The sequence below is a fragment of the Aythya ferina genome (assembly GCF_964211825.1).
Source record: "Aythya ferina genome assembly, chromosome: 6".
In the NCBI taxonomy this organism is placed as follows: Eukaryota; Metazoa; Chordata; class Aves; order Anseriformes; family Anatidae; genus Aythya; species Aythya ferina.
In genome coordinates this window covers 19,075,783-19,101,693 of record NC_140303.1, presented here as the reverse complement: position 1 = coordinate 19,101,693, position 25,911 = coordinate 19,075,783, and the positions used below count along the sequence as shown (strand labels likewise).

The 25,911-nt window shown below is 42.4% G+C and overlaps 1 protein-coding gene across 2 annotated transcripts in view; it reads left to right on the top strand.

Annotated features, from left to right (window-relative positions):
* Positions 1 to 426: 426 nt before the first annotated feature.
* MTX2 (metaxin 2) overlaps positions 427 to 25,911 on the top strand; it is a 32,369-nt gene continuing 6,884 nt past the window's right edge. The window contains exons 1-3 of one of the 2 annotated variants that reach the window (XM_084523140.1): positions 427 to 570; positions 13,054 to 13,101; positions 14,062 to 14,108. In XM_084523140.1, coding sequence (XP_084379266.1) covers positions 531 to 570; positions 13,054 to 13,101; positions 14,062 to 14,108 — 135 coding nt within the window. In that variant the 5' untranslated portion in view covers positions 427 to 530. The remainder of the gene's footprint in view (positions 571 to 13,053; positions 13,102 to 14,061; positions 14,109 to 25,911) is intronic. The other variant, XM_084523141.1, reaches the window with a different exon arrangement.

Sequence of the window (25,911 nt, the reverse complement as noted above, 5' to 3'; positions counted from 1 at the left end):
CAGTCCCCCACAGAACAGGAACTCAACTGACTGAATTAAGGCTCTCTGACTTAGTGCATTTCCACATCTTGAAGGGTTTGGATTTCAGCTTTATTGCTATGCGTGGAGCTCCACGAGGTATCCCATGAGGACGGCTAGGGAGCCCCAGCCGCCGCTGCACCCCACGCAGGTTCTCCCCGGCTGTTCACCGGTACGCGCACTGCCCACGGGCCCCGCGGCCCAGAGGCGCCCCGAGGCGCTGCCCCCCCTCTCCCTTCTCCCCTTCTCCCCCCCGACCCGGCGGAACCCGCCCCGCGGCCCCCTCGGCCCAGGCCCCGCCCGCGGCGCGCTCGGCGCCCAGCGGCCCCGCGAGGCCGGCGGGGGAGCGGGCTCGGCCGCGGGCCCCTCCCCGTGCCCCGCCCCGGGCGGTCGGGAGGCGGTCCCGGGGCGGAGCAGGCCCCGGATGCAGTCGGCCCCGCGGCGCGGCCCCAGTTCCTGCCCGTGCCCTCCGCCCGCCGGGGCCCGCTCGCCCTCCGCAGCGCGGCCGCGCCATGTCGCTGGTGGCGGAGGCCTTCATGAACCAGCTGGCCGGTGAGGGGCAGGGCCGGGGCGGGCGGGCGGCGGCCGCCAGCTGCTGTCCCCCGGGAGCCGCGGGGCAGGCGGGGCAGCCCGGGTGACCTCGGGCAGCGGGGCGGGGGGGGGCCGGGGAGCTCCGGCCGGGGGCGGGGTGGCGGCGGCCAGGCTGGGGATGTCGCTGTCCCCGCGCCCCGGGCGGCGGGCGGGCACCCTGCCGGATCGGATCCCTCCGGGGCACGGCGGGCTGCGCTCCGACACCGCCTGCGGCTCCTGGCTGTGCTGCCGGGCGCCGTCACCGTGGCGCAATGACTGGTTAATTAATCACGGCCCTTGCATGGTCCAAAGTGCCTCGTGTTATCCGTTTGGCCGTTGCAGCCGAGCCTCCCTCTGTAGGGAGCTCGGTGTGGTTGGTGCCCCGCTCCCTCCCCGGGCATGTGCCGCGCTGCGGGTGTTGCGCTGGGAGCTGAGAGCCCTGAGGATGCCGCTGCCCTCGCTGGTGGTTCGCAGCTGGGCCGAGTAAACTGGCTGCAAGCCTGGTCGTAAAACAAGTGATGTGCATCGCTGCTGAGTGCATTAGCCAGACGTGCTCCCAAGGAGAAACATGCACCTCCGATTATTCCTTGCCGAGGCGTTCAAAATCCACTTAGTGTCTTGCACGCTGAGAGTCTGTGCCTTGGCCAGATCTCTCCCTGCTCATTTCTCACTGTTGCTGGTTTCTTTCTGCTACACAGACTCACAAAGTACGCACACTGCAAGGGAACAGCATGCTTATCTCTGCCACCCTGTTGAGGAAGAAGTTGGCATTTGTCCCAGGAGCTGAATTGTCTCCCACAGGCTCTAACATGGGAGTCCAAGTTGGATTTCTAATGTCAATTTACAGACTCCAGAGCAGGCTTGCCTGGGACCGATCTGTTAGAGAAAAGACAGTGGGCCTTGAGTCCATGTGTGCAGAGAGACCCATAGGCACCCCAGAAAGTTGTGCTAGGCTCTTGGACTGGAACTTCTTAATTCATAGACATTAGCATGGGTCGAGCTCACGTTCTGAGGGCCAGAACCTTGCTTCCACAGGGCATGGGGATTAGGGCCTCAGCATTGCTTTGCTTTGTGCTGTTTGTTGGCACCATCTTAGTGTAGTTTATTCATTTATATTGTGAAACACAAGGGTAATTACAAATGTGAATAGGTGTTGATTTGGCTGTATTTGTCTGCTCTGTGGACTCTTGAGTATCCTAGGTCAACAGGTTGCTGATGCGTTCTACTGGATTTACAAACACCAACTCAAAAACTGTATTGCATGTAGGCATCTGTACAGTGATAGTGTAAGAAAAATGCACATTTGAAAAGCTGGAAACAAGAAGATGAAGTTCTGAAGCACCTGTCTCTTTCCTCTCCCATCTCTCCAAGCTGTGCTTGTGTTGTTCCTGGGCAGACTCTTACCTCCCATTTGGGGCAGTTGCATGCCCTCAGACAAACAAATGAAACACTTGTGCTACTAAAGTGGGGGCTCTGAGGGTATCAGAGGTGTTCATGTACATCTGGACCTTCCTAAAACATAACAGGCCTAGGACAGTAACACCTCATCTTTTACTTGGCAGTCATGGGTTAAGCGATGCTCCTTTTCCTAGGTGAAGAACTATGTGAGTAGCTAATACAGAAATGTTGGCAATGCTTCACTGTTTTTGCAGAGCAGAGATGGCTCTTGCTTACTCTGTTGATCTGCTTCTGCTGGATGTGCAGCTCAGGACTTAAGGTGTGGTACAAATCTTTGTTGTGGACCTGTCCACTGGATGCTTTTTTAAAACAAAATTACAACTTTGCCTGTGCTTTCCTAAAAGCAAATCAGTGTCAGAAGCATTTATCTACCTTGAAAATACCTTTGCCAGTGGGTCATGGCCTTCTTAGCTCATCTGTATTATGTATCAGTCCCAGACTGAAACTAAGTAAAGGCAAAATTGCTCAATTTTTTCATATTGGAAATTTTTCTATAAAAAATTAAGTTATCCAGGATCCTGGCGAATATCCACCACAATGGGATGTTGCACAGACACACAGAATATTTCATTCTGCTACTGAGAAGATATATATGTCCCACAGATATTTTTGAGGAAGAAAAATGGTGTGTCTGGAAGGAAAAGTACAGCTTAACAAAAGTTTTTCTAATAGTGCCTTATCTCTATATTGTGAACACTGTTATTCTATTATGTATGGGTGGAAATGCTGTGTTGATGCTGTGTCTCAAGGAATAATAAATATTTCCATAGCTTTGTGAATTGCAGGCGTGTTGTGCCACATTTTAAATAACTGATTTCTGAACTGTAGCAAATATTAATTGCATAATATGGTAGAGAATTTGTTTAGTGTAGCTTAGCATCAATCACACTGTAACAGGATAGGAAATGAGTGTTTATACTGTAAGAAGAATTAGAATGCCAGCTTTCAAGTGGTCCAGAATATTAATGTCTCTAACTCTAGGAGTTTGGAGAAGCTGACAGCTCAAATCATCTAGAAGAGATTGTTGAAAAGTTGTTTAATTGATCACTAAATTGCTCAATATGCTTAGTCCCCTTCTTCCCCCTTCTCCCTCCCCCATTAGTTTTAGATCAGCGATCAAAAAGAGAAAATAATATCCTTGCTTGTCATTTGATCTGTGGAAAATTACTTCTGTTTACTGCAGTTGAGTTATGTCCAAAGGTCCTAGGCTGGTTTTAGTACTAAGGGAAATGAATACAGTTTGAAAAACAGATGCCCTTCTGCCTTTAGATATTTTACATTCACAGCGAGTCTACCTCCAGTGTGATATGCCAGAGCAGAAGTAAATCTCCTACGTGCATGTTTTATGTATTAAGACAAGCTGCAACTTGGCTTAGAACATAGGGAATGAAAACTGACCTCTTAAATTGTTCCTGCACATAAAGGACATAATGCATACTCAGTTTAAATCTTTTGCATATCAGAATGTGCATACGTAAATGTTATCAACTTCTGTCTATGTATGGTGAAAAAATAGTTATTTTTGCTTAGTAATAAATTGTCTGCAACACAGCTTATTTAAGCCTGCTACAGAGGTACTTGTAGCCAAGAGATGGTTTTGAAAATATCAAATTTGTTAAGCTACTTGATTTTATCTTACAGTGTAATTCAGGCTGGGGACATGCACATGTGCTTTTTTTGTGTGTGTGGGTGTAATCAAACTAAAAGGATTCCCTTTAACTCTTGTTCAGTTTCAATAAACAAATCTCCTAGGCTGCTCTTGGCAGTTTGTGCTCAGGCACATGTTTTATGACTTGATTTGAACCAATCCTTTGAGTGGATTGCTTGTCTAGCCTTTTCTTAGGGCAGAGGAAAAATGAGTTTATTTCGTAATTATCACAGTACAGTACATATTTCACTTTGAGTTAGTTATATTGCTTCTTAAAAAATAATTACAGGTTATAAAATCATATCCTTCTGCAGTTGTTTCTGGCTCCATTAAGAGCAAGCATTCTTCCTCTAATCAGGATTTTATTATTACGTGTTTTCTGCTAACGTGGTATCTTCTTTTTTCCCACGGCAGGAAAGTGTATTGCTCTAGAAATACGACAATAAAATTAGTAACTGAAGAGGAATGCTTATTTTGATGTTGTCCAATTTGATCTGCAAGTGAGGTTTCACCCGTTGTAAGATGAGTCAGGTATGGATGCTCTTTGGGAGCCTAACTTTTCGGCTCAGGAGAGGTCCCAGAAGTTTGACTTTGGGGAGGAAACGGGTTTTTCTTTGTCTACCCTCTTGTTGCACTCAGGACGCTCTCCTCTCGCACTGTCCCGAGGCACTAACCTGGTCTTATTCTATAGGTTCCTATGAGCTTTACAAGAACGAATGAAAGCTTCATTCCTGTCTTCCTTCCTAGCTGTTGTATAATGAGATCGAAGCTGATGTAATGCTCAGGTCCCTAGCAAGAACTTTCTAAGAGGTTTTGTGCAACTGTGCGTGTATATTTTTTTGCATTTGAATGCCATATTGCAGAAATTCTGGGGACAGCAGAGTTTGTTCGCTGAAAAAGTCTTGAGAAAAAGATGAGGAAGACTGTGAGGGTATGATTAGGAGACAGGGATAAATACATTCAGATTTTGAAGCAGGGAGTTGGCGAAGGCGAGGAGGAGGCAGAGAGATACTGCTGCAAATATTGTTGTCTGTCTTATTTTTTTTTTTTTTAAGTGGGGTCGCCTTGAAGACTGTGAGCCCTAAAGCAACAGCAGAGGCACTGACATCTTCCCCTTGCTACTAGCCTTGCTTGCATTTCTGCTGGTGGTGCTCCCCTGCGTAGCGGTCACGGCACTTCAAGGCTCCGGCTCGGTCTGCCGCCAGCACGTTGTGGTAGTGTGCGCAGGGCGCTGTGCGGGACATCAGAGAGAAAAGAGAGAACGATGAGGAGCCCTAATGAAAGGTTGCAGGGGCCAGGTGGGCAGGAAGAGCATGCATGGGGAGTAGCTTTCGGAGCAGATAGGGGTTATTGAGGTCTGTGTGGTGGGACAGACGTGTAGGATGTCTGTCGTGGATCAGAGGCGCTGCAGATGAGAAAGCAGCAAGCTCCTCGGGGCACTTTGCAGAAGGGGTTTTCAAACTGCCTGCCAGACGTCCTTAGGGGAGAAGGAGTTCAGACTGCTGCAGAGGAGGGGTGCTCTGTCTAAAAGAGCTTCTGAAGGACTGTTAAAGTGTATGGGTGTAGATAACATCGCTCAGAATCGTCCTAGTCCAGTAAGGCACTTAGGGCATTCTTGGGTGTCATACCTCCGCTGTCCTTCTCTTCAGGACAGCCCCTGTGCTTGAAGCTTCCCATCTTGAATCAGGGCCAAAGTGGCACAAAGGGAAGAGGCTGATTTAGAGATCTATTAAAAGCTATAATTAAGAATTGCAGAGGTTCTTGGAAATGGAGCCTTTATGCTGAACATCAGGACTAAGTAAAATAGCTCCAGCTTGTCAGGACTTGACAAATACATCTTTTGAGGTCATTGAGCTGGCACTCTCCCTGCTTTTCTGGAGAAATCCAAATGTTGGTTTAGGAACGATTTGCAGGTGGGAACTTGATTCTGTTGAGCTCCATTGGCCCCGTTGGTGAGTGTGAGACGTGACTGTGTGTGTGCGGAGGCACCGAGCCACCCCCAGCAGCCAGGGCGCTAGGCTCCGTGCAGGGCTGATGCACAGCTGTGGGCACAAGGGCAGTTACAGAGTCGGACAAGCGCTTGGATACATGCGATTCATAGCTTTCTTGGAGGTCTGAGGGGCACATCGTGTCAGACTAAACAGCTGCTGCAGTCGTGTCACGCTCAGCCTCTTGTAGAGCTCCTGCCACAGGAAGCTTGAGTTTGGGAATTGCCGCTGAGATTGAGTCTTTACGGTGACACGTGTGCTCGATCAATAATTACTGAACAGTCATGATTTATCTGAATTGTAATATCTGGAAGAAGGAGGCCTGGGATGGATTTAAGCAAGTGATGTAATTATTTGATACATGATTTAATGCATGCTGTTTAACGTGCGTGGAAGTCGGTTTGCATTTGGCAAGGCTCTGTGAGACGCTTCTTGATCCTTTGTCAGCAGAGCCAGGGAGTTGCTGATGCTTTCATTTTTTCTTGGCCCTTGTTAGTTTACAGGATCAGGCCAATTACATGAAATTGATCTGTACTCGGTGTGGGTGGGTTGAACTGTGGGATAGTTTCCAGAGTGGTTTTGTTTGGGTTTTTGCACCTGGGATATAGGGAGCAGCAGTCCCCCCCCTCAATAGCACCAGTCTTGGGGAGCCGAGCGGGTTGACTGCCTTCCTGCCACCTGATGTGACGTTTGTAACATCCCGGGGACTTGTAATTAATGGTGTTGGATGTGGCTGTTGCCCAGATGTAAGGCTAAATTTCTTGGTGTTTATTCTTGTGAGAAAACAGTTTTGAGGTATCTCATTATAATTTAATCACTTTTGTACCTAGGGAGAGGCTGAAGGAAACTATGTGGAAATAATGTGTAAGTTAATCTCTCCAGCTGTAATATTGGAATACAGTGATTCAAATTAATGCCAACTTTTTTGGTTTTTAATAGAGGGTATCTTGCCTCTTGGCTGTTTCAACAGGCCTTTAATGCCATGTGAACCAAACTGGTAAATACAGATGTTTTAGTTTTCCTCCTCTTTATGCAAGTTTAATATGAAGGTGCCTAAGAAGAATATAGCAGAAAGGAAAATGATCCGTGCAAACCTGGTGAGTTCAGAGAAGCAGTCTTTGTTTCTGCACGGTCTGTGAACTTCCACTTAATGTTTCAGGAAATTGCTCTGTCCAAGAAGATCAGGTGTTCCCAGGCCAGGTCCCACCTTCACCTACATAGCAGCACAAAGCAAACTGCGTGAAAAAGGTGGTTAGTTGATTCAGAGCTTTATTTACAGAAGCAGAAAGAAGATGCTGAGGGATACGTTACTGGCATAGTGAGAATTCAGTAGATTCTGGCTTACATGAGATTTGAGGCAGAGAGTGTCTTGTTTTACTACTCCTTTGGCTCACAGTGTAGTTTTAGTACTTGAAAAATAATCTATGGGATAATAACATTTGGTGTTAATTCTTTAGCCTTGATTCTTAGAAAGTGTATGCTGGTTTTATAGCTAGAAGTTTGAAAATAACTTCTCTCTGCATTGCCTTTTGAAAATGTTCTTGCCCCACCCAAATTCTGTGGTAGTGCTGAGAGCTGGGAACAACTTAACTTCAAGTTGAACATTGTCCTGCAAAATCTTTTAATAACTTCATTTCCCACACAAAGAGAGAGCACTGATGACTGGACCTGGTAGTCTCCTGCATGTGCCTGTGCCCGATACTCAGGAACGCTGTAGCTTGATAGCGTGTGCTGAAGGAGTGGCTGGCTAGCAAGGCAAGCACATCACGTACCAAACTGCTTGAAACTGGCTCTTCACACTAGGCTTCTGAAACTGCAAAACTGGTCTTTAGCATATTACACAATTTAACATGTAAAGAGTTCTTGTCTTCTCTATTTTACAGTCAGACTTAGTTTTTAACTAACGGGATTAAAGGCCTAACTGTAAGCCATTTATTTCATTACAACTCTTTCATCATTGTGAAGCTGCTTGGGGAAAGGGGATGAAAATGTCTGTGGCCCCCATCCATCCAGGCAGCTCTGACATGGGATGAATAGTTTCCCAGTTATTAGAGTGTAGGAGTTGAAACAAAGTTTGGTACGCTAAATAAGATGTCTGAACAGCCTGGAACAATTTGCTGGTGGGGCTGAAGCTCTGCAGAGAGTCTTGAGACATGATGCCTTCCTCTTCCACAGACATCACTGGGCGAATATTGTGGCAACCAGTTTTTGGAACTGAAATTCACCTCTGTGCAAAGACCCCAGAAAAGTACACTGCATCCTGTTTTCAGAGCATTAGTTGGAGCTGAGATGTGTGTAAGCCTCAGGTCAGCTGCTCATCCCATACTGATACTGAAGCCTGGTGCTCTTAAGTATCAGGAGGGCCAACCGTGTCCTGGGGTGCATCAAGCACGGCATCGCTAGTAGGTCAAGGGAGGTGATTGTCCCGCTCTACTCTGCGCTGGTGCGGCCTCACCTCGAGTACTGTGTGCAGTTCTGGGCACCACAGTATAAAAAGGACATGAAACTGTTGGAGAGTGTCCAGAGGAGGGCTACGAAGATCGTGAAAGGCCTGGAGGGGAAGACGTACGAAGAACGGCTGAGGTCATTGGGCCTGTTCAGCCTGGAGAAGAGGAGGCTGAGGGGAGACCTCATCACAGTCTACAACTTCCTCGTAAGGGGGTGTCGAGAGGCAGGAGACCTTTTCTCCATTAACACCAGTGACAGGACCCGCGGGAACAGGGTTAAGCTGAGGCAGGGGAAATTTAGGCTTGACATCAGGAGGGGGTTCTTCACAGAGAGGGTGGTTGCACACTGGAACAGGCTCCCCAGGGAAGTGGTCACTGCACCGAGCCTGTCTGAATTTAAGAAGAGATTGGACTGTGCACTTAGTCACATGGTCTGAACTTTTGGGTAGACCTATGCGGTGTCAAGAGTTGGACTTGATGATCCTTAAGGGTCCCTTCCAACTCAGGATATTCTATGATTCTATGATTCTATGATCTCTTCTTAGGGCATATGTGCATATTTCACTCTCGCTGTCCCAAAAGTATTTGGATGGATAAACTCTTACAATTGAAATGACAGCCTTGAAACATCTGGAAATGTTGAAAGCAAAATGCTAATTGAATATATCTCTGCCCTTAGCATAGCTCAAGTAACACATTTCATCCCCAAATCTGAAGAATGCACCTGATAAAATATTTTTTTGGTGGCAAAGAATTTGATGGAGCTGTTGTGCCTCATTCTGTGCTTTGCAAACTTTTTCTATGAGCAGTTATGTTTTGTAAGTCATTCCTAGCCTCATGAGGAGGCTAGGGATCTATTTTGATAGTTGTAAACCTGAGTAATTAAAACTCCACTGGAACATGAAACACACCAGTTCACAGAGATTTCCTCTAAAATTCTAATTTGATACCAAAGAGCTCTGTTAACTCTTTGAAATATGCATGTTCTATGCTAAACTGTTAATAAGTAAAATGCTTTGACTAACAAATACGTTGAACTTAGTGAAATTTTCATTTATTTTTAGTCATTTACAAAACCAAAGGAGTTTTTTTTTGTAGGCAGTCTGCTTGACATTTGACTTCTCTGCTTCTCGTGTTGCTGCATCTGCTGAATTCTCAGCTCCTGGGATAACCAGGCTTATGTGGTGATGCCTTCTGTGTCCACGTACCTTTAATTTCCACTTCCCAGTAACTTGTGAACACAGTGCAGGTAATTTTAATAAGGAGGGCTGATCCCACAGATGGGTTATTTCCTATAAATGACATAAAAACAAACAGTATTGTAGGGAAGAAGCAGGGAAAGATAACAGGATGAGGTTCACTTGTCTTGAACAAACAGAAGGCAATCCACATGAAAGACTGAATATTTGAATTCATTAGGCATGGGAAAAAATCAGTAAGGTGGGAAAATAACCTCTAATAAAGATCGCAAGCCCAAGAGACAGACCTATTGAAAACCACACAATAGTAGTTCCTCTGGTTCTGGAGGCAGAAGGAAGAACCAAAGAGTTCCTTATTGCTAAGGTATGCAGAGAAGCGTTCCTGTAAGGCATACTTCCGGGCAGTTGCCTCATCCTGTGAGCAGCTAATGATAAAAATGTATGTTGCATAGGATCTGACACGTAAATGTGGTGCTGTGTTGAAAGCTGCTTCTGAAACTGAATTGCCATAATGTTTGTTAATTTTCTCTTTATGTACTGCCACAGTAGCCTTTGTTATCTAGCAAACTAGCATCTACTGACCAGAAGATTGTAGTTGCCGAAGGATAAACTGGATTTGACTTCATTAGCGCGCAAATGATAAGTTTGTGAGGAGTTATAGCATTAATCAACTTGATGGATTGGAAATATGACAGAACTGAAGCAGCGTGTAATATTAGTGCCTATTACTCTACAAATTATGTCTTCACCTACATTCATAAGGCGAGAGTCATTGCCGTACATTAAAGATGTTGCACGCTTTCTCCTTGTGGAGGCATGTGGCATCCCTTCAGCAGCTCTTCCTCCTCGGCTCCCCAGCGGGCCTCTGGGCTCCCCGAGCTGTGGGTTTTGGCCTTGCAAGTGCCTGAAGACAGCTGTGGGGCTGCTCTTTGAACTTAGCTTGCTCCTCACAAACCCGGACATCTCATGCAGCAATGTGTATTTAAACTTCTCAATCATCAGAAAAAAATACTTCATACTCAGAACATCTGAGAAGACAGAGTAAGTAGAAGTTGGAAGACAAGGGACAGATAGCGACTAGGCGTTTAACCTACAGAGAATTGCCCAGGCTTTGTGTGTACCTCATTGAACACTGACTGTGCTGCATGCAATTCTGAAACTATGCTGCAGAATACATTTCCTAGGGTATGTCTAATAAAATGTGAATCTTAGTGTGAAGTTGATTGTTTTAATATCCAACCTGTACAGTGGCAGTAAAATCTTTGGTCTGTTCTACTCGAGAAGAACTGAAGGCCTCGGTTCAAGGGTCACGGGCATGTGTCCACCTCGTCCAGACGTGGCCAGAGTTGTGACCTCCCTCTGGAGCCTGTCAGAGGCTGGGAACAGGGGGATTACTCTTTTATTTTCTTACAACTATTGGAACTTGGAGTTAAGGTGTCCTAATAAGAATGGCTGACTTTTGTGCAACTCTTTGGCCTTGCGTCATTGACTTGTCAAAAGATGTGTTAGTACACAGCTGGGTGGTGGATGAGCAAATGCAAAGATTTAAAACTACCCTCGTGCTTTCCTTCCCTTTAGTTTGGTGTGTGTTCCTGTATATGCTAAGACTATATGTGGTGAAGACTTCATATCATGATTAATGAAATTAGGGTCAAATCCGCAGTAAATACAATTTGTGAAAATCTGTACGTGGTCAGTAGAACGTGGATGACAATTTTAGGCAGATAAGGGCCATCGTATTTCAAAACTATTCTGCTTGTATTTTGTTTTATGTCACAAACATGTTTTCTTTTATAACATAGACATGGCATGCTGTAGTAGTGGTGTCTTGTTGGATTCTGTGCGCTAAGAAGCTGGCATTAAGCTACAGGGCTGCCTGTAGCTTAATGCCAAGATCAGACTGCAATTAGTGTTTGAACTTCTTGAGACGTACTTAGCTCTTCTGTTGAAACATGAAAAGTTCATTTAATTTTAGTGGGCCTGAGATAGTTCAGCCACATGATTGTGGAAGAACAGGCTGCTTCCAGTTTGGGCTGGAATCCAGGAATTTGATATGAATCTGACATTCCAGTCTGAAAAGGGTCAGGCAGGAACTATCAGTTGAAATGGGCTCATGAAATTTCAGGGTCTCAGTACCATTTTGGGCATGGAAAAAGGATTTTTTTCTGTTTGCTGGCAGTGTACCTTTGTGACTTGGTTACTTTTGTAAGTATCTCAGAGTTCAGCACTGCAAGTTTGCTTAAGTACAGTAATAACATTCTTAATTTCCTTGTTCCATTTGCTATAGCAAGACTCCAGTGGACCTGAAGAAATGTATTTTAGATAAATTATTTCAAACAGTTAGGGCTGTAGTACTGCAGACACTATCTAGTCTCTTTTTTATTTAAAGAAGTAAATGTGCTTCCACCTCAAGAATTTTTACTCCAGGGCAAAACTTTAATGGAGGGGTGTAAAACCAATAACTGCTACAATAAAACATAAAACATTTCTTCGTGACACTTAAGTGTGATTAGTTGCTTTCTCAAGCCCATACTAGTATAGCTTTGATAGGCTCTGTGCCTTAATGTTAAAGGTAGTGACCTTTGTAAAACTGTGCACAGTGTTACCAGCTTTACAGTTCTATGTGACTTCCATAAAAGTTAATACTTGGAGTATTTTCTTGGCATTTGAGGGCAAAGATACAGAGAATGACCTTACGGAAGCCAGTGGCATATTTCTGTCTGAAGCACACATAATTATTTGTAGACTTCACTGCTTAAGAAAATCTTTATTTATGGGATTAGAACATTAATTTTATTTACAAATAGCTAGTTTGGATAGAATCCAAATTTGAGTTGGTATTTAAAAATAGATTTCTAAAATGAATTAAAGAATGTGACAGAGACCAAACAAATATGATGACCTGTTATCCTAATGCTAGCATTAACAGTAAATCACTACTGATTATTATTTTTGTTTTCCCATAAATTCACATGGTATATGATTGATTAAGTGCAGCAGTTCTCAGTTGGGAGATGTTATTGTCTTCTATATATTTGCTTTTTTTTTGAACAACTGTTCAGCTGTTTTGAACAATTGATGATGCAGGTTTTTTAATGAATATTGACATTCCCATTTTAGGGTTGACTGGTACATAATTTAAAACAAAAGGTAGTTCTGGTCTTTGTGGCGGGTTTGTTTTTGACATGCCCGAGCACCTGGCTTTGTGAGTATTATATTGGACCAGTGAGGACACAACCTCAAAGGCAGAAAGCTTTTCCATTTCTCTGAAGCAGTCTTCACACCTGGTTTTGAGATTTGTGCCTCTCTCCTCTGTGTTTTGTTCTGTTCTTCCAGAATTCATTGTTTAGTACCTTAATAAATAATCGCGGTAGAGAGTGGCCAGAGTTGTGATGGCAATGTCCACATGTTGTCTTTCTGGCGGAGGGAGGCTATCTGCTTTTGATGCTTGATAATTGCAGGGCCATTCTGCAAAGTAGATTGAATTTTAGCTTTTACTGCACCATTCAATTTTGGGACTTAATTTTCTGCCCTGTGGTGTCCCTCTGTGAGCAGAAAGAAGTCCGGGAGAAGTGAATGGCAGTGGGACATTTTTGGGGCAGGTCAAATCTTGCATCAGCATCCTTACAGTTTGAGTTCCTGCTCTAGGTAACGTTCGTGTTCAGCTAGCATCTGCAGGCGCATTGTCATTTGGCTTGCTTAATTAATTCTTCTTCTTTCCACAGCCGCAGAGCCTTGGCCTGAAAATGCTGCATTGTATCAGCAACTGAAGGGTGGGTACACTTCTTTGCAATTAGTAATTACTTTGTTGTTAAAAACACATTAAATATGCACTAAGATAATTAACTGCAAGGAAGCACAGAAACTGTTAAAAGATTTCTTTGTGTTGTTTGTCTGGTCAGAGGTTTTTGCTACGCTTTCATCTGCCAATATAAACCAGCTATTCATGGCCTATAAGGTCCTTGGTTTATTATTGACTCATTATATTGGCTGCTGTAGGCAGTGTAAAATGATGTGGTTGCAGGCACAGTTGGCAGATTTACTGCACCAATAGCTGAGGCAGCAGATTTTTGAAGTCTTGTGGTAAAGTGGGCTCTCAGTAAAAAGGAACTGTTAAAATGTATAGGCTAGGATGGTTCAGGCTCCCTTTAGCAGCTCTTCATATATCATCAGATCACATTATGGCCCCCATTTGGGGCTCAGCAGCCTGCTACAGTTGTCAGAAGACTGCAAAGTAATGAAGACTAATAGGTAGCAGCCCTAGTCTTCTAAGCATGGAATTTTTATTGCAGTGAACTTGTCATCTTTCTTTTGTGTGACAGACCTAGACACAGTGTGCAATATTAACTGCAAGCCGTTTTTATAGGTTTCTGAATGCTTTTACTTTTTAGCCAGAGGAGTTATGAAGATGCGGTTTTATTTAACTTTGATTAGAAGAAGAGTAATTGGCATAAAACTCAAGCATTTGGTTTTCAATTGTGAGCATTTTTATTGTACGTTGTTGCTATAATATGATAAATGCTGTTGCATTTGCAGGAGAAATATTCCTGATACATTTTTTAATATTCATATCACAGGTTTTCTAGTCCAGCTGCATAATAATTATGTATGTGCATCTTGTTTTATGTGTAAGAAATGCAACCCAGAATGACTTACAGTTACAGGTCGGTAGCTAAAAGGGCACTGCTTTTTGTAATCGTGGGTTTTGTTTTTCTTTTTTTTCCTTTCAACAGAGGATCAAATTTTGCTTTCTGATAATGCATCTTCCCTTGCTGTTCAGGTAAAATGTCATCTTTTCTAAACTAAAGGTGTTAATTACATTTTATATTTGAATGATTATCTTCTAGCTAAAATAACTGTATTTACCTAAATGAATAACTTAAGAATTCTTTCTGTGAAAATCCATGACTTACTTCCTGCATCTGATGTGTTTTATGTTGTCATTGATGTGCCAGAGCCTCAAGGATTTTGAGCGTTCTATATACAGCGTGTCTGCTTGTACTCCTATTTATATTGTATTATATCATACAAAATCTGCTTGCCTGCCTAATCAAAGACCCGTGTGTGGTTGCCATCTTTTGTCAGTTGGCATGCTAGTTCCTCTTGTAACATCTTGCATGATGCTTGCTGCATATTCATACCCCCAACTCAAGGCATCTGTGCTTCATATTGTGAGCATTGAATCTCCACGTGTCTGACAGTTTTTTTCAATTTCATCATGTATACGTAGTTGAGATCCAATGTGGTTTTTAGAAATAGTCCATATAATTGACAAGCTTGCATCTCTAATTGACTTAAAAGCACCTCTGTGGCTGTGAAGTCCGAGTAAATTCCATTAACCTGTTAGGTTTGGTAACCCCAAATCTCGAGGGGATGTTTTCCCCATTAGCAGAGAGGGTCTGGCTGTCAGAAGTGGTGAGCCGGATGCCTGTAAGGTTCCTGTTCTTGAAAGCAACTTTGCCTCTGCTTTGTGTAGTAGGGAGCTGCACTGTTCCCCTGCTCCTTGCTTTTAGTGTGTGGTTGAGCTCAGAGCAGCTTGACCAAGGGATCTTTGAGGGCTATCCAAAAGGGACACTGAAGACTGTAACTGGTGTTACTGGTAGGAATGTTAGGATGGTTTGATTGTGGTAACTACTTATAGGATCTCTAACTGTTTTTTTTATTCCAGTCTGGCAATGTAGGAAATACCTACACTGTAAAATTCTATCACAGCAAAAAGGTACCTTTATCTCGTGTTGGAAAGATGAGTCATCTCTGAGATACCAAATAAATAGGGCAATATTTATTTGTTTGGGCAGTGTGTTTTATATCATGCATCACACTAAAGCAAATAAGTAGTTTTGTTGCCCATTTGATCTCAGTGTTCCTTTTCAGTCCAGAAACCTTATATTTTGTGGTTCTTATGAATTTTCTTACCATCTAGCAATGCATATAGGTGTGGCTTGTATTTAAAACACAAACAAAAGAAACAACATAACCCTAAAATTTCCTTTTCTAATGCATCATTTTGCTTTACTGTTTCCAGTCCGTTATCCTACACATGCCACTTAGATGATAAATTGGCTATAATATATTAAAAATGCTTGTTTTTCTTCAATATTCTCTATCTGGACAGCTGATAGTAGCCATGACTATAAATATGGCTCTGGTAGATATCTGATCTTAAACTTTATAGAACAATTTTGTATTGGAGAATCACATCTATTTGGATGAATCTGTGCAACAAGACTGACTGTGAAAGAATAGTTATCCTTGGTGTATTCAATCCATTTTGAAATGATATTACGATCTGTAGTTATGTATTACTAGCTAAGTGATCAGAAAGCTTTAAATATACCAGTGTGGTTTGCATAAGGAAATTGCTGAGTGCCTCTGTTTCAGAATTTGCTTTTTGTGCTGATGAGAGGACTTTTATCTTTTTACTGCATATCTTTTTCTATTGTGTATTTTTTTTTTTTTTTAATTTCTTCCCGGAGGAAGAAAGGGGGAGGATAGGAGGAGGAATAGGGGCTGGTACCTGGGGCTTTTTTCCCCACAATTGCCCTTCCCTTGTCCCTACTACAGATTCTGTGTAAGTAAATATCACCAGAGAGATATGTAGCTCATTCATGGCTTGATGAACTTCCATATGGTGAAAATGCATCAGAGTACATCTGATGAAAAGAGCATACGGAGTCAGCTGCCATCAAATCTGAAGGAACGCGGCTCTCATCAGGACTCTACGTGTGCTGTAACTGGTCTTTCAGATCTGTCTCAATCTCTTTGCAGCATCTCTGCAGCACGCTGCTCTGGGATAGCTCTTGGAGAACCCATATAGAGATAGATCTAAAATAAATAATAAAATCCAATGCTGTAGGAAGTGGAGGCTGGCAGCTGTAAAACTGACGACCCGGCAGTGCAGTTGGTGCTTGAGGTACCTCTAGTCAGCAAAGCGAGCAGACAGCAGTGCAAGTTGATCTCAGTGGAGGTATAACAAAGGCTGTTGTGGGCATCTTGTTGGAGTTGGTGGGTAGTGGGGGCTGAAGGCTGAATGTAGGAAGTTGGTTCTGTCTTGCTGTTCTGATAGCGATTGGATTTAGGACTTCTCCGTGTGCAGTGCAGTCTGGGCTCCTGACTATAACAATATCTCATATAAGAGAGGGGAGGACAGTGTCTTCTGGGAATTGTTAGGCAGCTGTGTTAGTGGTGCTTTCAGCAGCTAGGCAAACAAAAAAAAATCTCTCTCATCTTGTGGAATCTTTCTGCTGATTCTGGTAGTTTTTTTGCTTTTGTTTTTTAATTCCTCTTCTACCCATTGTTGTTCCTGAAAGCAGACTGGTTTACGAATTCCTTTGTCTTTTACTGTGTTCAGGTCCTTTAAATTTGCTGAAAATGCAACATAACTTCAAATGAGCTAGTGCATTATCTCTGTTACATCTTGGTGTTTGCACTTCTTGTTCGTTAACATGGAGTTATACAGTCCTGCTGAAATTGAAGCCCATTTGATCTTTGGCTGCAGAGTCTTGATATTGAATGAAACTCTTTTCACTGCAGAGCAGTTAGTATTTTCCCCCGATTTTAGTGTCAGCAATGATTTTCCAGCTACAGAAATGAGAATGGTGTATGTGGAATGAAGGCTGTGTTCTTCTCATGGGATGTTCAGCCCCGTTCTCATTAAAGCTAATGAAAATACATATACTTCCTAGATAGTGTGACTCATGGTTAAAAGCATTCTCCCTTTATTTATTATACAGCTTCCATTATACAGCATTCCTGCTTATCAGTCATATCATACTAAAAAAAAAAAGGCACCAAAAACCAGAAGCAAATACAGAACTTATGTCAGTCACAGAACAACTGAAGGTGTTTTGTTAGGGGGGTTTTGGGTTACCATTATCAGACCATGGGTGGGGGAGAGGGAAGAAGGGAAAAGGAATGTTAAATACTCATTCTCAGTAATGTAAATACATTTTGTATTCTCAACCTTATTATTATTATTATTATTATTATTATTATTTACATTTGTCTGCCAGGTACTTGAGGTGCTGCTGTGCCTGCCTTTATGCATGTCTGGTCTGTAGGTCTGGTGCCTTTGGATGCTGTTGCCATGCACTGACAAGCAGAAGGTAGCATGTGTATGAGTTTCTGCATATAATTTCTTGCAACACGGTGTTTTTTTGTGATACTTCATGTGGAGGTATCTGGGAGAGAGAGACCTCAGTAATGCTTGGTCAACTGGAAAAGTAAAAGAAAGAATTGTGCAATTTAAGAAGTGGGTTATGGGCCTTTCTGTAAGGACGATCACCAGACCCAAGGCCTTCCAGAAGCCAGGCCACCTGTGTCTTCATCTCTTACAGATGGTGAGTTAGGTCCGCTGTGTGTTTGTAAGTCTATAAACACTTCTTTTTGAGTTTTATATACTTTAGGATACAGCTTTATTCTTGTGCAAGTAGGCTACAGTTTTTCATTTACTTTCAGCCGTGAACTTGGATCAAATGTGATAACCAAACGAGACCATGCTTTGCCCTGAAGCAGAGGGCTTGCCCAGGCCCTGTCTTCCTACTGATACTGGGTGCAGGTAGAGCCTTTTGGCCAGCGACTGGGCAGCACTGGTGGAGCAGAGGAGGTGGATGGGGCTTAATGCAGCTGTGCTTTGCTGGGCCTCTGGCCTCAAATGCAACATGGAGCATCTCTGTGCTGTCCCAACTTGTCAGGAGGAGGAATGTGAGTGGTTAGACTACCTCTGTCCTTGCAGATTCTTCTGAAATATTTATGCAGGTAGCGTTAGAGTCTTGCTTAAAAGGCTGTCTAGATTGTTCAGGACTGTGGAAATTCTAGTAGCTATCCTGAGGTTATACAGCCTGCAGCTCATTACATTAAGTTATGTATTAATTGCTAGTGCAATTGATGTCCTTGTAAATGGTCTTAATATATTCCAGGAAAGTGCATTTAGAATTGTCTGTTCTTAGTCCTGAATGACAGAAGGATGTTTGGGCAATTTAAAATTGTGTTACACAGACTAACTGCTTATTTACTTCAACAAGTAATCAAATAAATGTGTAAATCACACATGATTAATTGCTCTCTACAGATTTGTGATTTTTTGTGTGTGTGTGTATGAATTGTGGTTTGGTTTTCCTCTAGACAAAACATTAGGAGAAATTTGAACTTGTTGCAGAGGTTTGAACAAAGGCATAGTGAAATGAAAATCTGACGGTCTCTTTTTTTAAAGAGAATAAAAGCTGGAATTCTTCATGATGAGAAATGCAGTATCAACGTAATCAATCTAGCAGCATTATGTTGTAGCTGAAAACATGCTTAAATCCCAAGCCATACAGGTACCTTTTGTGAGTGAAACATCTTTCATATAGTTCTAAGATGAAATTACTCCTGAATGAATAGCATCTTCATTTATCTTCAAAACCTCTGTGCTACCAGTGAATCTACTCTTTCCACATTCTACAACTAGAATTACATTATACCATTAGAGCAGTGTTGGGCTGCAGTGTAAAATAGATTGTTTTGGAAAATGAACGTGGCTTTGCTATAAATTACATTCACAGGTACAAAGGAATTTGTTATTTTGTTTAAAATAGTCACAAATATAATTAAGCTCTTAATTTATGTTAAACTACAAATGTGGCCATTACCATAACTGGATTAGGAATTTAATCTGTCACTCAAAGAATGATACTGAACAGTTTTCATTTATAACCTTAGACATACTATTTCAGTTACAGGGTCTGCAGCTGTTTGATATGAAAACTGAATTATTCTGTAGATTTGTTCATGGTTTTTAATTTTAAAATGTGTTCCTGCAATAAAGTAGAGAATAACTCTCTAGTTGTCATCACATATTGTCCTTTGTATGCTCATGAAATAATGTAAGAATGAAAACAGAAAATGCCTTTTACTCTTTCTTCACAACAGTATTGTGTGAGTGCTTCTAGAAGTGCTGCTGAACAGAGTTGCTTGGAATAGTTCGTTCTTTATTAAAAATCTAATCATGACTAAATCTTCTTCAAACGAAGCCTGAAGTGTGTGCCATCTGAAAATAGCGTTCCTCATGTGGGGACGTAAGTTGTGAACTATTTGAGTCTTGGCATAAGTAATTTCATTCTTTCCTCTGATCTCAGCAACTGCAATCTGGATATGATTTACATCAAGTTGTAACTCATTTTTAATGAGTATATGTGTTTGCTCACATGTATTATTCTGAGAGGGGCTGGAGGGGAAGAGGAGAGCATTGTGATGGATCTCTGACAGTGCCCAATCTTTGTTGGGCAGGGCAAAGAGGAAGGGAGAGTGAAGGTCACCGAGGGAGTAAATACAAAACTCTCACCTCTCTTCTCTTAGTCCTTCCCATTGTACTTCATGCACAGTCATTTTCCATTCTTGTCATTATAGGAAGACACAATGGCATCACTTTCTTGCATTGTTTTTAGGGCAGCAGCAGAGCTGAAAACGTCCTTCGTGTGAGAAGTGGAGGAGAGGGAGGGTTGGGGTGAGCTGCCCGCGATGGGCAGTGGTTCTGGGCTCTGTGCTTTTGGGCCTTGGCAAAGCAGCACAAAAGTGATGGCACTGGTAATTTTTTTTTAGGTAATTGAAATCTGACATGCTCTTTACATTTTGAATTTGAAATTGGGTAAACTGTAAGAAAACAAAACAAGCCTTCAGTTGATTGTGTCCTCTAAGCAACGCTGTTGTAAATGTCCTCAGTGATTTTGTCAGGTGTCACCTGCCATGATTGAAGTGAGTGATAGGCATAAGTTGTTTGATTAATTTTGTAAAAAGTGTCATCTCAAAGCTTCAGATCAACCTTTTTCATATAGCTGCTGATTCTTCATTCTCTTGCAGCAAAAATACAAATTGGTTTGTTCCATGCTGACTTTCAAAACAGAGTGACTTATGCCACAGTTTGGGAGGAGAACACAGCAGCCCAGTCTGGGTGCGTTAGGACAGGAGATGCACTGAGAGGCTTCTCTGCTTTTTATTAGTTTACTGTCCTTTTTCCCAGACTCTGTCTTCCCTAGACTGTAACATTAAATATGAGGAGGACAGGGAAGGAGAAATGTAATTCATTTTGTGGCATGTTTTCTCCCTTCCTCTGTTCTTCCCCATGGATCTGCAGCAGCTCTCCACTTTGCAGTGTACAGCAAAGCCTCCCATTAAAAATGAGGTGCACAGAAGCAGTAAAAACTTGAGACTGAGAGCTTTCAGTCTGGAAGAAGGTAGCAGTAGCATTGCTAAAAAGTTACCATTCACATTTCTCTGCTTTTCCCGGGTGCCAGAAGAGTTGGTGATGCTACAGGTACAGAGGCTGGACTGGTATGAGAAGGGGGTGATTCTCAAGGAAGAAGAGGGGAGAGAGCACACGTGTAAGAGATAATGACAGACCCCATTAAGTCAAATGTTTTTTTTTTTGTTCTGTTTTGTTTTGTTTTTAATACCTTTCTCTGTTTATCACATTAACCTCATTCAAAGAAAGGACAGTCTTTGTTCCAGAAGTAACTGGGAGAAAGGTTTTTGAAGAAGACATTACACTGGACATAAGTTGCTAACCTGCACTGTCTTCCCATCTTCTACTTCAGTCATTGGCCAATGCTGGTACTGAACAAGAAGTCAGGCCCCTGTTTTTAAATTTACAGAAATGCAAATAGCCAGTGATATATATATGGGTACAGGAGGAAGCCCTGCTGATTCTAGTGGAATGAACTCAGTCCTTCCCAACCTGAGATTTTATTGCTCTCATAAATGTTGTCTTAGCTAGTATGAACCATGAAATTACTCATTTATTTTAAAAGCCTGAGCATTTTGGTTTGATGTCCTTCAGTTGTAGTTAATTCTGTATATTTATGCCTGAATGAAGTTTCCTTTGTTTATATAAAGTGTATTGGGCAGTCACCTCTGATATTTTGTAACATGTGCAAAGGGAAATAAGACTATTAATCCTTTTTTGATTCATCTTAGTAGTTAACTCTTTGGATAGTTGTTAAGCAACTGCTTTAATATTCTTGCATGAGAGTCCTAAATACTGGAGGAGATCCAGGTTGTGGATTCCCTCTGTTCATTCTGTGGTAGCATTTTTTTTTTCCCAGAGGAGGAAAGGAGAGAGGGGAATTCCATGCCTTTCTTTGGAATTAAAAGCATCTTTGCAAGGTATGACAGTTAGGCTTGTGCTCAGTTAAGTGTCAGGTTTCTAGTTTTACCATTGCTGCCTTGCTTACCAGTTTTTAGATGATTTTTTTTTTTGGTAGGGTTTGATTAACTATCTTCAAATTCAGTTGGCCCCTTTCGGTCTTTTTAAGTTGATCAGCCAAATTTATGATGTTAACAATGATCTCTGATGTACTAGAATAAGGCTAGGCCCTTGATCTTTCAGGTCGCTCAGCTTTTGATGCGATGTCTTTGAAGGGATGTTGATATTTTCATAAATCTCAGCAGAACTGCAGTGGGGTGGTTCCAGCCTTCATTCCAAAAGCTCTCGGAGGAGTGGTGCTCACTCCCGTTTCCTGGTGGCTTGCTCAAGATGTGTATGTGAAGTACGTATCCAAGGGAGAGTGAGATGTTCTGAGCTGGAATAATGAGTATCCCACTGCATCTTTTCACGGGGTTGGAAACCGTAGTGGTCTGATACCATCTGCACACCAAATGTGCTGGTGCTTAACATTCTAGTGAGTGGGCAAAAAGGGAACATAGCCTCCCTTGATCACCGAGCTAAAATGTTACAGGAGATAATGCCTCACAAAAATTGCTGCTTTGTCTTCTTTCTCCTATGTTTTCTCTGTGGGATTTCCTTAATTTGTGCCATTTTCAACTGTTTTGGTAAGTGTTCATGCCACTTAGCCAGTTACTGGCTAAAATCTAATTCATCTAGCTGAGTATCTCAGAAAGAAAGTTGAGGTTTTCAGGCAGTAAATATTTACAAGGATGCATTGGTCAAAACTTTTGTCCATCTCTTCTCTAAAAGAAATCACAATTATTTGAACATTCATTGTACTCAAAAGTCAAAAAAAAAAAAAAAAAAAAAAAAAGAAAAGGAATCCACCTGTGTTGTTAATACAAGTAGTATCCAAAGCTTCTTAGTCATTTGATAAAAGAATCGAAGTACTCCTGCAGTGATGCTAATTGCAAGGTCTGTTTCTTAGGCTGAGCCCTTATAGTGGAAGCTCCCAGTGTGGAACTTTCCTTCTACTTTTCATTTTCCTGCACAGGAATATTTAAGGAGCACTTAAGATTGCTTTGGGTACAGTCAAGCATGTTGGTATTTAATTCCCTGCCTTTTTAACTTTTTAAAGGCATGATAGCAGTTCTCCATTTTCAGATGTTTTCTTATTGTGTTGTGTTGGTGGTTATTTTGAAGGTCTTTTTTAAAGCTTGCTGAGGGTAGACCAGCTGACTTCTATGCTTGCTAGAGTCTGCTCTTTGTTATGCAGAGTAGCGAACATTTTGTTTAGTTCAGTTAAAATTTCTTCCCACGTTAGAGCTCAATTCTAGTTTAACCTCCTCTCTGTGCTTTTCTTTAAGTGCTGAAAAGGCACACGGACCCCGTGTGTTTGCATTTCTAAGATGTCCCAATGGCAATGTGTTCTCAGTCCACTTTGAACTAGGCCAGAGACCGAGGTGGAATTTTCCTGCCAAATATAATAAAGGTCGATATTCTGTGGTCTGTGGATATTTATTGAGGAGAAGGAGAGAGAGAAAGGTCACATTTAGATTTTTGATGGAATTTTGGCTGAACTCTTTACACTAATAAGATTTTATTTATAGCTTAGCCTCTATTGAGAAATGCTTTTCACATTTACAAACTGTATTTTTTGTGGTAATCTTGTACTGTGTAGGAGCCTATGTACAGTGTAGGCAATAATTTGCTGAAGGAACTCATGTAACCTAAGTGTTCTGTACTGGCATATCTCATTTTTGACACACTGATATGGAAAAGTAAAAATAGTTTTCTGATTCACTTCCTCGTGCTTGAATGTGTCTCTGCACTCGCAAGCTCTTTAGTTATTCATGTGTTACTCGAACTCCAGTGCAGTTCAGACATTCTCTTCTGCACCAGCAGTGAGAATAGTACATGGCGGTCTTAAAATTCATCTCTAGCTTAATGCAGAATCGCAGAGTTAATTTAATGCCTTGCTGCAAAGGGAATTCATTTGGTAAGCCCGGATAAAATGAAACTTCACATATTTTTGAGGTGAAATTCAATGGCTAAGGATGAAGTAGTATGATACGAGTTCAATCCCCCCTTCTCCTGCCCAAGGATGAATTTCCTTCTGAATCTGCTGCCTTGTGCCAGCAGTTCCACCACATCACAGAGCTGCTGAGGGGAGGTTGTTTGCATCCTGCTGTAACTGACAGAGGTATAGGAAGAACCAAGTCTGCCTTCCAGTGGAGTTGTTATATGTATTCAGCAGGTTACACTGCATCCGGCAGTGGCACACTAATGAGTATTTAATCTGAACCAAAATCACCAAATTCTTGTCTTGAGGATATTTCGTAAGTTGCATATAGAGCCCCAGTCTGGGCAGAGGACATGATACATATAGCGGTAGCTGGAACACTCTGCACCATTCCTAGGTCCTGCAGAACCAACAGGCAAGGGAAGAGGTCTGGGACTGAGACCAATGCCTTACATTCCTGTTTAAGAAATAGTCTTTTGTGTTTGAGTTTGGGAAGCTGAGGCTGCAAGAGTCTTGATACGTGGTGGACTTCGGCATGCTGCACACTTAAAAAGTGGGATGTTGTCAAATGTGAGCAGTGCCCTGTGTTTTCTATGGGTGATAGTTGCTGCCTTAAGCAGTTGTAGAGGTTCTGGTAGGGGTGAGGCTTTGGCCATCAAAGGACCGGTTTATTCCTGAGTAGTACAAGACTTGTAGTACTTGGCAGATATACATACACACACACACAGATCTGCATGTGGCTGTGTAGTAACTGGCTCCCAAGCAGAGCTTTCAGCTAGGATTAGGCTGAGGAAATCTGTAGAAACCCAAGTTATCCAAGTGAATTTTGCAGAGCCTCTAGAGCTCAGAGGCAGGCTGCTGTCAGCTGCAGTCAGTGTCTTTGTAACAGTTCACGTCCATAGCTCATCTGAAAATGCACGAGCCAAAGGTGTAATGAACTGTGTGGTTATTGGGTTGGTTGGAAGAGGCTTTGAAAGGGTCTGAAGATTTCAGCTTTTGTTCCCTGGGTACAGTTAGTGTCAGTGCTTGGGTTAGGGTTTGGGAACAAAGCACCTGAAGAGCATGAGGGAGAGGAGGGGGATTGTTTGATGGATACTACAGAAGGCACAAAGTTGGGAAGAGTGCTGGTGGCAGTGTTAGTTAATGCCTTATGGACTTCATGTGGAGACGAGCAGTCTCAGTGCAGTTAAGATTTGGGTTAGTTTGATGTCTGTGGTTAGGGCCTGAGCATCTAAAACTGTGAGAGCACAGTTTAATGCCAGATCTTGTAACTAGGAGGAAGCTCGTGCAGAAAGTGGCCAGTGACACCTGCTGTGGGCACTGGTTTCCTGAATGTAATTATGGTTAGGTCACGTTCTGTGAATCTGACAGGGCTCTTGCTGGGTGCTATCTACTTTATTTTCTTTGGCTTTCTACTCCATCTCCTAAATGAGATCCAAGTGCAAATAGAGTACACTCAAGCTGGGAGAGCTGTTTCTAAAAGAGCTTTAAAAGTATGCTGTGCTGTTTGCCATTCTCTGGGACCCGAGGCACTTAACATTTTGGCTTTGATCTTCTCACTTGCAGCCAATGCAGACCACGCCTTCCCTCAAGATAAAGCAGCATTTTCCTTCATGGTTGGTAGTATTCTTGGAGTATGCTTTTTTGAACCTCAAGCCACGGTGGATAAATAGGTGTAATGTTGGAAGTCTGCAATCCCAACCTTTCTATTTGCAAAGACAAAGTGAATGATAGGACTTCAGCCCAGTTGTAAGACTTTACAGTTTAAGAGGTTCCTTATGTGCCATGATACCTCTAAATTGTAGGTATTTGTCTTGATGCTTTGCTTTTTAAACAGAAACACACCAGGGATTTGGTAGTGACAGCAGATGCTGACAAAATCAGTATCCTACTGAGGATGCTTTGGATCCAAGGTTAGAGATGAAAGAAACAGTAAATCGATGACTTGCGCTCTCCGTGATTCACATAAATTACAGATAATAAATTCTTTCCCCTAAAGCAGACTGGTGCTCTTAGAGTGTTGTAAAGCAAAACTTTTGGCAACTGTTGTAATGTGGGAAGGTGCTACGTGTGTTTGTTGTGTTACACAGCATGAGTTTGGTTAGCCAGCTCTAGCTGCAAGAAGCAAGTACTGTGATTTTCAGGATGGGCCAAGTGTCACTTAATTCTGTACAGCCACAACACTAGGTGTGTCTTTCAGATGGTGCTTCTTCTCTCCTCTTGAGGGGAGGGGGGAAAGAAACTTCATTAGAAGAATGCCAGTCAATGACAGGACAATAAACAATTGTCTAAAAATGTTAGAAAACCGTGTTTTTCTTTTCGCTTAAAAGCAGTGTGCAAGGAACTATACGTCATAGGTATGTGCTAAGAATTTGCTAAAACATAGTGATATGTATCTAGAACACATTTGTCTGTCACTGG